Below are 11,818 nucleotides of genomic sequence, written 5' to 3'. Positions count from 1 at the left end.
TGGCTCAATGGGTTAAGCCTTTGGCTCAGGTCATGGTCTCAGGGTCCTGGGATTGACCCCCATATTGGGCTCTCTGCTCAGCGGGGAGCCCGCTTCTCCCTCTCTCTCTGCCTGCCTCTCTACTTGTGATATCTCTCTCTGTCAAATAAATAAATAAAATCTTAAAAAAAAAAAAAGTCCTAAATATTTTTAGATAATTTAACACCTCAGAATGAGAAACCAGAAACTGGGGTAGTCTTCACCCCTCCCCAGAGCAAAGCCCTCTGCCCCTCTAGCAATGTGTCTCAAACCTCTATGCATCAGAATTTTCTGAGTGCTTTGAAAAATGCAGATTCCTAGGACCCACCATAAATGGACTCAGAATGCCCCGGAGTGGGCCCAGGAGATCTGCATTTTTTATAAGCTTGCACAGCTGAGTGTTTTAGCGATAGCCTCTGAGAACCTTGGCTCTATGACCCAATCAACACCATGCCATTTCTAAATAACTGATCTCCTCTAATCTTGGTGGGGACCATTTGTATCAAAGAGGCCCCAGTAAGTATGTCCTTTTAGATGACAGGAAGCGTGTCATGTGCTAATTATGGCCAGTGACACCATAAAATAAAAGTGCATTACTGAATGCTTTCAGTTTCTTATAACGAGGGTAAGGTGGCATGTCATGGGGCCTTTTTAGCCCTAGACATCACTCCAGAGAATTCCAAACCGATATAGACAAGGGTCATTAGGACCCGGATCCTTTCCTCTCAGACTGTTTACCGATAGGAATAGGATGTCCTAAAGCAACACTTCCCCCAAGTGAAGTGTTGATAAGTCTGGTTATCAGCAAGATATTACTGGCAGTATGCTATGCAGGGTATTTACATTTTCTTGATAGGGTTAGTCATATGAAAGCTGGCAAAGAAGGAAAAGGAGCAGCCTGTGGTGCGGCATCAACAGACAGCTGTCCCCTGGCTTCTTGATAAATAGGATGACTTGCATTGCTGAGCGGTGTGGTCACCGCCCAAGGAATGGCCCTCTCACATTTCTTCCTGATTCACACATTCAGGGGGGTTACTTGGCAGCCCCTCCCTCCTCTGCTTCCCAGACACAGAGTCTGGAATGAAAATTCACCTGCCTCTGAGTTGGCGGCGGGTGGGGGCAGGGGTGTTACTTGGGTTCCCAGGTTGGGAGATGACCTCACCCGGCCCTCACTATATAAGGCGACCGGTGTGGAGGGGCTCCGCAGGGACTCGAGGTTCTCGTTCCACAGCAGCAAACAGGCAGACGAACCAACCTCAGGCTGACATGATGGTGATGAAAGTGGAAGAGTTGGTACGTAAGACACGTTGCTGTCTCGCCGTGAAAACCAGTGTAGTCTTGGTTTTTATATGAACCCCGAAATGTCCTTCTTCCTCAGGCATAATGCACAGGTACTCTGATGTCGTCCACAGAGCAGGGTTGGCCTAAGTGATGAAATAAGTGAAACTGGGAAAACAAATCTGGCCGTCATGAATGTTCTCTGTTTTTCCTATTTATTATCTTCTCCTTTGGTTTTCTTACGAAAGCGTGGATTCACAGGTAGTTATGAGGATGCCTTAGGGAAGAAGTTCTATGGCAAGAATAGATGTCTGGAAACTTACACGACTCAAGGCCAAGAGTCAGTCAAAAGTACCCGAAATGGAAGAATTTTAAATAATCACGGAGGGGTTGTAGTTTTCTTAGGTGAAGTGTGATTAGGTGGATTAAAAGTGCATTTAAATGTATCAGCCTAAACTCAGCCTTGCTTTACCAAGAGAGGAGGACCATCGTCTGATGGCCTTCCTGGTCTCCCGCAGCAGCAGCAGCAGCAGCAGCAGCAGCAGCAGCAGCAGCAGCAGCAGCAACGTGTCCCAGCCTGGGATCTGAGAGCACAGCCCACGGAGGTGGCTATCATCAGGCACGGAGGACCAGGGCCCCCCTGCAGCATCGTCTCTGGAGAATGATCCCAGGACAGGCCCTGCTACTTCTGACCTACAATTTTCTTTCCTCCTAGGTCACAGGGAAGAAGAATGGCAGTGAGGAGACTGGGGAGTTCCTACCTGAGGATTTCAGAGATGGGCAGTATGAAGCTGCTGTTACTTTAGAGAAGCAAGAGGACCTGAAGACACTTCCAGCCCACTCCCTGAGCCTGGGGGAGCAACAGTGGAAAATTGAGAAAGAGCGAGAGGCGGAGGTAAGGCCCTTTCTTGGAATCCACTAGTGTGGGAAGTCAGGGATGGGGTGAGAGAAGGAGATGCCAGGCAGGAAGGAGAAAAGGGAGGAAACAAAATAAATGCAACCACTCCAAAGGTGTTTCTTTGCCAAATTCAAACCCATAAAGAGACAACTTCTATAGGACAGGTTGTAGGAACTAATTCTGTAGCAAGACAATGACTTCTGGATTCTGAATCAATGATTGAAGGTTCTAGGACTATGTTCTGATTTAAAGACTTGGAAAGAGAAACATGACCAGTGAATTTCTGATGTCATACACTGTCTAGTTAATCCAAGGCAAGAGAGACTTTTTCTCAATCACATGGCTTTGGCTGTGTTCATTATCTGTGCTGACAATCCGTGGTGCCGTGTGAATTTTCATTCCTTACTAATTGCAAATAAAACATGACTTAGTTAGCAGTAGTCTCCGGAAAGCCTGCTTCATGAGCCCTGCTCTGTAGGCTGCCTGAAAGAGACTGGCATTGATATTTCAGAACTTAACCCTTATCGTTGGATTCTTTTGAGTTAAATAAAAAAATTCGGCAGAAATCCAGGGTTTGTTTATGGAAATGATGACTCGATGCTCAGTTACAGACTACATCCTAACTCCAATGAGTCAAAAGCTGATGCTACAGGCAAGGGAAGTGAAGATGAAAATGTAGACGCCCAAAATTCTTGAATAAGAAGTCACTAAGTCAAAGTCAATGATTAGTTTTAAAGGCTGTTATTGCTTTTCTTTTTTGTTTTTTGTTTTTTACTTTTTTTTACTGTTTTGCTCCAGCTGTTTCCCCCCATACTTATCACAGACCTTGCAGATTTTGTTTAGACACAACCAGAATGCTGGTCACCATGTTTTGAAATATGGATTTCTTTTTTTAGCTCAAGAAGAAAAAACTAGAACAAAGATCAAAGCTTGAAAATTTAGAAGACCTTGAAGTCATCATTCAGCTGAAGAAAAGGAAAAAATACAAGAAGACTAAAGTCCCAGCTATAAAGGAACCTGAACCTGAAATCATTGTAAGGATGGTTTGCTTTGCTCGTATTACATGTCTGGCATTAGGCTGCTGGGGAGTAAATATCTGTGGAGGGTTTGATTGGATGTCAGAAAGCTCACAGTAACTCCTGCACTTTGCTCTTGGCTTTAGACGGAACCTGTGGATGTGCCGAGGTTCCTGAAGGCTGCCCTGGAGAATAAACTGCCAGTAGTAGAAAAATTCTTGTCGGACAAGAACAATCCAGATGTCTGTGATGAGGTAACTTCTACAAAGCGCTGCAAAATCCAGCTCATTCATTTTGTGCTGCTTCTGCTTAACTTCTGCCTTGCTAACACGGTGCCAACAAGCACTCCACCTGGAACAGTCTCTCCAGCTGTTGTCCCAGATGCCACCAGCATATTAGGGTAGTGCAGCGGTCCAGAACGAAGAGGCTGGATTCGTGCTGAGAATTGCAGCATTTTTTGCACTCTCATATTCTTCCAGCTGACTTTTTAGTTTGTCTTTAGCTTTTCATGTTCTTGGGGTAGACTTTTAATAAGGCAGGACCCACAAGTCCCTTTTAGACAGACACACAATAGCATCATCCTTTAAAAGAAAAAAAAAAAGATTTTATTTATTAGAGACAGAGAGAGTGAGGGTAAGCACAAACAGGGGGAGGAGCTGAGCAGGGAGCATGGTGCAGGGTTTGATCCCAGGACCCCGGGATCATGACCTGAGCTGAAAGGAGATGCTTAACCGACTGAGCCACCCAGGTGTCCCAGTAGCATCATCCTTGATTGGACCTAAACACATCACCACTACTCAGGGACTCTGTGACTTGAGTTCAAGTGCTGACTCTATCATTATGTGACTATTTGATTTTAGCAGCTACTTTGCATTTCCTAGACCTCTGTTTCCTTGTCTGTAAATAGAGGACACTGGAGTGAACAATGGCAACAGTTGTTCTAGGCCAAATAGTCAACCCATTAATATGAAGTCTTTTTACCAGAAGCACTAATCCTTTTTGTATCCTTTCCCCCCTGAACTGAATGGAGAATCATTTCTGAAGTTGAACTAAAAATAAGTCCCCCATTCTCTTAAAGAAGAATTGAATACTTTTTGATATTCAACCCAGCAACGGTCCCAGATGGGAGAAAACCTTCTGGTCTGCATGGCAAATTCTACACAAACAATGAAGGCACAAAATTCAAGAAAGGGAAATGTCAGCATTGAGGTAGTTGTGAGCTTGAAGTTCACATCCCTCCATGTAGACCACTGAGCACTTAGAAATGTACCTGCAGGAAACTCAAGCCTCAGTTGCAGGATCACTGTTCTAGTTCTGAAATTTTCGTGAATTTGACATTTCTAATTCAAAAAGAAGTACTCGAGTTTCTATCAGTGAGGTTGTAGGAGTCCTCAGCTTCCTACCTCTTAGAAAGGATTTCTGCTCATTTTTATATGCATCGCTATCTCTCTCTTTTTAAATCTCTCTTCTGACAGTATAAACGGACGGCTCTTCACAGAGCATGCTTAGAAGGACATTTGGCAATTGTGGAGAAGTTAATGGAAGCTGGAGCTCAGATCGAATTCCGTGATATGGTAAATATATTTCTTTGTTTGGAAATGAGCCAAAATAAGGAATCCGTATGAAGCTTGAGAAAAGCTATGATGAAAAATGAGGCTGATTGGATTGAAAACTGATCTGAGAAAACCAGGCAAAAGCTCATTTCTCCATACAAAAGGAAGTTGGGAGAGGGGGCTAGGTCATGTGGAAAGTATTTTCCATACATACTGAAGAGGAGACAAGTGTTCCAGGGAAAAGAAGGAAGTGAAAGCCACTGCATGCAATTCAATATCCCCATCAGAGAGTTGGGTCAGTATCAAGTCAGTAGCATTACTGAGAAGTAATACAGTCAGCACTTGCCTCTCAGTGTCCCTGTCCTTCCACTATACACGACAGTCTGCTCGTGGCCCCTTGGCAGCCAGCGATGTGTCAGAATTCTCTAGCTGTACACCTTGTATGATAGATGCCATCAGTGAGATCAGGGGCTAAACTGCATACGGAATGAACTGCATCCATGGAAAGTAGCTGCTATTCAGACTTCAAGAATTCAACTACTGTGAGTTCTACAAAGACCAGCACACAGCATATTGTATGGACTGAAGATTGGGCTGGGAAAATGCTTTATTCATTTAAATGCAGCTCAATTTGACTTTATAGCAAAGTGGAAGAAGGATATTAAAAAAAGTCCAAAGAATTTGAACAACATTGAACCCTGAAGACAAACACATAGGAAAGCAATTAAAAAAAAAAAAGTTTGCATGAAAAGACACTAACATTCATGAATGCATGATTTGGAAGGCCAGGAACATGTCAGAGAGGGGAAGAGGGCATCTCCCAAGAGTCAGGGCAGTGTGTGATGACCTTGAGTGGGGACACTTGAGGGACACTGGTTGTGTTGGCATAAATGACAGCACAGAACCAACAAGAGATGAGGAAAAAAGCACAGGGACACAGAAAGAGGGGGAAGATCCAGATTAAAATCTCTTGGAAGGGAGTACTTTTATTCTGCCAGAATTTTAAAATGCGTTTCTCTAGAACTTCTGAGTATATTTGGCAAAAGTGGCTAAAAGTTCCAGGCAGATGTGGGTTTGGATATCTATTCTGATACTTACTAGCTGTTCTTCCCTGGGCAAGAAACTTGACTATTTTGGAGACTTGTTTTTCTCATCTGCCAAATGAGGGCGGTCACACTTACCTCATAACGTTGCTGGGAGGACCCGTCCATCAAAAGTGCACAGCACCTTGTCGGCATGCTGAAATTCTCAATAAACTGTAGTTCTCAGTCATTGTAGTCGTAATCCAGAGGGGGACAGCCCACTGCTACCATGGATGCTTTAGCCAGTCTGGTGTTCCCGGGTCTCAGAAACCAAGTATTAACTCCTCGGACCAGTTCTTTACATTAACTCATGTCCTTTTACCTTCTGGTATAGCTTGAATCTACAGCCCTCCATTGGGCAAGCCGTGGAGGAAACCTCGATGTCTTAAAATTGCTACTGAATAAAGGAGCAAAAATCAGCGCTCGGGATAAGGTATTTATTTCCCCCCTCCCCCATTCCTGGGCCCCTCTCCCCTCCCCCCTCCTCTCCCCTCCCCCTTCCTCTCCCAAAGCCACCTCACCGTTTGGGTCAGCGGGAAGCTTATGCTGTGTGGGGCACCATAGTGGCCAGTTGTCCCCCTCGCACATGCCTTGGGGGTCTGGGACAACCTCTGTCCCTGAGCCCCGCAAATCAGTCACATTCTTTAATTTCCCAGTTGCTCAGCACAGCGCTGCACGTAGCCGTGAGGACTGGCCATTACGAGTGCGCAGAGCATCTCATCGCCTGTGAGGCTGACCTCAACGCCAAAGACCGAGTGAGTCCCTGGGCCAAGTTCCACCTCCAGCAGCTCCAGCCTCACTTATCTGGAATCACTCCCCAAGCCTGGGCTCTTGTGGGACCCACTTCCTGGCCTCAGGCCCCACTTTAGCCTGTGGTCTCTGCTTCTCTAGGAAGGAGATACCCCTCTGCATGACGCTGTGAGGCTGAACCGTTACAAAATGATCAGACTCCTGATTATGTACGGGGCCGACCTCAACATCAAGAATTGTGTAAGTACCCGAAACAAGCAGCCCCGCTTGTGGGCTTTCTGATGCATGAAAGCCTATCTGCTCTACTTGAAAACGGCCCCATAGTGGTAGGATTTCAGGGTTGGGGGGTGGTCTTGTGATGCTTTAAATGCCCCTGTCTATTCCCCTAATGACATTGCTAGTCCTTGGCAAGGACTCGGGTCACCTGGTCAGAGATGGGTGGAGCCATCATGACACAATCACAGTGTCCGGCGATTCTTTTTAAGATTTCCTCTTGAAAATATGAGACGGTCAAATTGCTCACCTTCACAAACCTAAGCACTGTATTCCCTGGACACCCGTGGCTGAGCAAGGCCTGGGGTTGTCAGGAATAAAGACAGGCACCATTCCTGAAAGGATTAAATTCCACAGCAGTCAATGGGGCCAAGAGCCAATGAACTGAAATTAATCAATATCGAATCCGAGTAATTCGGAGTAGTCCTCCCCTCCTTACAACAGCAGGACATGCTACCACTTTCTTCCAGGGTTAGCCATGCTTTTGCCTATATTTTTTGAGATAATTTCTATCCATTCTCCACTGTGGTTTATCTGCATATCCCTCAAAATAATTTCCTATATTTAGGCCCTGAAAATGCTCATATAAGTCCCTTCTACAAGTACGTGTTAATTTAGCTTCATCTGCAAGCCAGGGAAGAGAGCCAACTTTTCCTCATGGTCCCAATTCCCAGACAAACATCATCTAATATAAGCTTTAAAAATATCACTGGGAGGAATGGATAGAAATTACCAAAGAAATAATTGGAAAGATTTGGTAGAGAATCACTTCACAAAGAAGGAAAACCCCAGTCATCTTCTATTGTGAATAATTTCTTCCCCTTATTGTGTTACTATGAGACTGAGAGGAATATTTTATCATAAAAAAAAAACCCTCAAAACTGTCTTGGTGTTAGGAACAAAGGATAGAAGCAATAAACCGAGGCTGCTTGGATGGGAAAGTGTTAATAGTAGGATCCCCTCATCCTTCATATTGGGATTGGTCTTATCTAATAATTTAAATAAATTAGCGGGAAAAAGTAGATTTAATGAAATCTCCAAAACTGCAGAAACTCTGACAATTATTTTTAGGCAGTAAGACATTACCAGCCCAGAGAACTAGCCTACAGATTTGGGGGAGACTCTGTAAGTAGCCAGAAAATCAGGAGATAAATTCTAATAGAGATGAGGTAAAGGAATTCATGGAAGAATAGCCCAAAATATACCAATGGGGCTCATGGCTTTGAGTTATCAGTTAGAGTCCAACATAAGTGTCCTAGAACTATTAATGTCATTGATCCAATGGCCGGATATTCCCCAAAAGACCACAAAGCCACTGGACACCATCTTGAGGGGGACTGGAAACAACACACAGTACATTATTCTGTTGTCCAAAGCTCTGTCACCATGTGTACCAATGAGTGTTTCTCAAGGAACATGCTACAGAGGTGGGGAGTTCCAAACTGAGGGTTACAGGGCCACTACTTCAAATAAGCACAGGGGCCAGGCAGATCACCTAAATTACATAAATGTTGGCTGCAGGGGGTCTGTGCACATAACTTTTAAAGGTGGTGGCTCCTCCCCACCCCAGTCCATTGTTGCTCTGTGAAGTCCTAGGTATCACGCTGGCCAACTCTTCTGATTTTCTCAGAGAGTTCACGGATTCAGTTGGGAAATCTCCTAATTTCCGACTGTTGCCAATTAATTCCAACTTTTAAGAAATCTGAGTTCTGTCTGGGCCCAAACAAAAGAGGTCTCTAGACTGATTTGCATCTTAAAGCTGCCAGTTCACAGTCTCTGAGTTAAAGAGACTTCCAAAAGAACAGGGGTGGGAAATTTTAAGACTTCTCATATTTAAAGACAAGAATTGAGAGGTGACATGGTATGCATTTTTGTAATTGTCTGGAGACCTACGCATAAGTGGAAAAGCATTTTGGTCTCAAAAATTATTTACACGTTGTTGATGTCCCCCCAAGAAAAAGGAAATTTCCCAGGAGATCCCAGTTGAAAACTAGCCCTCTCGGAGCAGTAATAGTTCTGCACAGCACCTGAGGACTTCGCCAAGGTGTCCAAATAGCTCGCTTACCATCATGTTTTATCAGGAATCATTTTCCAAATTGATAGGAACTGGTTCTTGACCACTTTCTCCCCAGGCCTCTTCTACAGGATACTGGATATATAGAGAGGCATTTTTAAAATTTCAAAGTGACTTGGAATGCCCTTCCCATTTACTGTCTAGGAACTGGGGATTGAATTTTTTTTTTTTTTTTTAATACCTGGGGCAGTCCCACAGGGCAGGCAGAACAAAAATCAGCAACAAAACCCCCAAACATTGCTCATCTGAAATGCCATAAAGAATTCCTGTGAGAAACACTGAAGGGCTGATTTGAATATAAACTGCAAATCACTCATAGTGGAAAGCGTAAAACAGGTCAACAACATAGACCTATCCATTACCTCATTAAACACACACACACACACACACACACACAGAGGATGTGTAGAATTTATAGATGCCTTCCATCTGAAAGTCATATTTCCTCCTGCATTTTGATTAGGCTGGGAAGACCCCAATGGATCTGGTCCTGCACTGGCAGAATGGAACCAAAGCGATATTTGACAGCCTGAAGGAGAACTCCTACAAAACCTCTCGCATAGCTTCCTTCTGAGGGAAATGGCGCCGCTCGCATCCCGTTGTTCTTCCTCGGCATTTTGAAGGCAAGGTCCCAAGGAAGAGCAACTAGTCCTAACACCCCGCTCTTATCCACCTGTTGTACAGCTGCACCCAGTGAAGTCTGGAGAAAGCACAGGCATATAGTTAGGGGAATTTCCCTTAGTGAATCTCACTCTATTTATTTTAATTTATTTCCGTTTATTTATTTATTTATTTACTGTGATGCCACTGGAAATTCTGATCCTTCACGATGACCCACTTGGTGAGCAAAGCTTCATTTGTATATAACACTTCAGAGCCTCCCCGTAGATTTGCTCTTAAACCATGTTAACGAGCAATGCTGCTCGTGCCTAATCATGTGCACCTCATTGGTGGACGATATTTCAAGGTGTTTTTTTTTTTTTTAAAGGACAAGGGTGATTATTACAGTCTTCTTTTCTCCCGAATTTTTAATACTGAAGTTTGGGGCACTGGGAGGCGTGTAGAGACAGGAGGAGAAACTGTAGAATGAGAGGGATTCTGTGAGGAGGACGGTAAAGCCAAGCCGTCAGACGCCCGGGCCTGGTATTCCTTACCATGTTGTCCCAAGGTGAAGAGAATGTCGTGAGTGTAAGTGGCATGTTCGTGGCAGGTGCAGGCCACTGGGCCATGATGAAGTGAATTTGCTGAAAAAAGATGAAAGTGACCGCAAAGTGTAAATGTGTAAATGTATATTATGTTGTATGTCTATTTTATATTCATAATAAAAGCAAATTCTAAACCTCTTTCTAAGTGCTTCTATGAGTATGGTGGGAAAGAACCATGTGAAAAAGGCCATTTAGATGGAGTTTTTTGTCTTCCAAGTTTTGGGGATTGGAAATGTCCTGTAAAATAGTACCTCTCACAGTATTGAGCATGTATGCAGACCACCTGAAGATCTTGCTAAAATGCAGTTTCTGATCCCTCCCATTCGTTGCAGGGGTGGGGGGTGGGGAGAGGCAGACTGCATTTCTGAGAAGCTCCCTGATGATGCAGAGGTGGTGGTACACCAGAAGCACACTTTGAGCAGCAAGGCTGGGAAAACCATCACCAAGATAGAGGAGTTCAAGTTCTTTTGGCCCCAGTGGTGGGGAGAAAGAGACCCCTGGTGGGCAGAATGATTACTGCACGTTAAACAAATGATCGTTGACATTCCCATCAGCGCTAATCGGAGACTTAACGATTATTGTGGACACCGGCTGTGTGTCAGAGGCTGCCCACGAGAAAATACACCTGATTAATGATTTCTGACCTCCAAGGGGAGCCATTTTGTTGCCAGGTGCTAGGCCAGGTGCTAAGACCTGTGATGAGAAAACCAGACTGTCCCTGCCCTGCTTTCTGGGAACAGATGAATATTAAAGAAATAATGTCCAGAATTAATACATAGTAATGATCTGTGGTAAGTCCAATGAAGGGAAAAAAACAAGAGTGCTGTGAGTCTCAGACGCAAAAGCACACTCATTTGAAGGGGAGAGACAAGGTGGGGAATTCTACAAAGACTTCACTGAGGTGCTGACTTTTTGGGGCAGTCTGAAGGATGAGCTGGAGTTATTCCAGACAGCAGAGAGGCCACCGGAAAGGGCACGATCATGGGGAAAGTCTGGTATTTTAGGAAATGTATGAAGGCCAATATAAAACAGTAGCACTGGGGTCCCTCTCTCCAAAACTCTCTCTGGATGGAAGAACACACACAGCCTCTTGGCTATGCCTCTAACACTGAAAGCGTGCGCAGCCATGGTCCCTAAGCAGAAGGTGTTCTAGTCAGCTGCTCCTGGACATCTAAGTTGTGAGGATGGTTTGAGATACCTTTGAGCCTTTTGTATCTAGCCTCCTAACCTCCCAAGGGCATCAGGAACTTCAGTCCCTCCATTTTTTCCCTCCTGCTAAGGTCCTGGCTCTAACCAGTCACGTCCTTAAGGCTTGGGTCCTCCCACTTCTTCCTCTTAAAGCACCCACAACACAAGTCACATTTTTCTTGCTGGTATTGGTGTCTCCCACAGCATAGCTTGGCAGGTTATTAAGTGACCGAGTTCTCTCTTTATGATGGCTTCCTCAAACCCCCTCCCCGCAACAGCTGGGAGGGTACAGAAGACACTTCTGAGTCACCACATGAGATTTCCACCAGCACAAAGGTAAAGGGCGAAGGTACCCCATGAAAGACAACATGGGGTAAGTCCCATTTGAATAAGGCCAACTCCGTCACCTCTGCTAATGGAGAAGATAAACACTTCAGGCAAAGCTTTCACCTGTCTCACAGGTGGTCAACTTTAAAGCTCTTT

At 44.6% G+C, this 11,818-nt stretch overlaps 1 protein-coding gene across 1 annotated transcript; it reads left to right on the top strand.

Annotated features, from left to right (window-relative positions):
- Nucleotides 1–1,154: 1,154 nt before the first annotated feature.
- On the top strand, nucleotides 1,155–10,285 carry ANKRD1 (ankyrin repeat domain 1). Its single transcript, XM_044240088.1, has 9 exons — nucleotides 1,155–1,311; nucleotides 2,012–2,191; nucleotides 3,091–3,228; nucleotides 3,357–3,464; nucleotides 4,686–4,784; nucleotides 6,180–6,278; nucleotides 6,502–6,600; nucleotides 6,737–6,835; nucleotides 9,406–10,285. The coding sequence occupies exons 1-9, from the start codon at nucleotides 1,171–1,173 to the stop codon at nucleotides 9,514–9,516; spliced, it is 1,074 nt and encodes a 357-aa protein (XP_044096023.1). The 5' UTR covers nucleotides 1,155–1,170; the 3' UTR covers nucleotides 9,517–10,285.
- The last annotated feature ends 1,533 nt before the right edge of the window (nucleotides 10,286–11,818 follow it).

This window comes from Neovison vison, chromosome 2 (assembly GCF_020171115.1).
Source record: "Neovison vison isolate M4711 chromosome 2, ASM_NN_V1, whole genome shotgun sequence".
In the NCBI taxonomy this organism is placed as follows: Eukaryota; Metazoa; Chordata; class Mammalia; order Carnivora; family Mustelidae; genus Neogale; species Neogale vison.
This window is presented reverse-complemented; position numbering and strand designations above follow the sequence as displayed.

Coding starts and splice junctions, on each gene's coding strand:
- ANKRD1 (XM_044240088.1), top strand. CDS start 1,171: ATGACCTCACCCGGCCCTCACTATATAAGGCGACCGGTGTGGAGGGGC. Junction 4,785..6,179: donor AGATCGAATTCCGTGATATG/GTAAATATATTT, acceptor CTTCTGGTATAG/CTTGAATCTACAGCCCTCCA. Junction 6,601..6,736: donor ACCTCAACGCCAAAGACCGA/GTGAGTCCCTGG, acceptor CTGCTTCTCTAG/GAAGGAGATACCCCTCTGCA.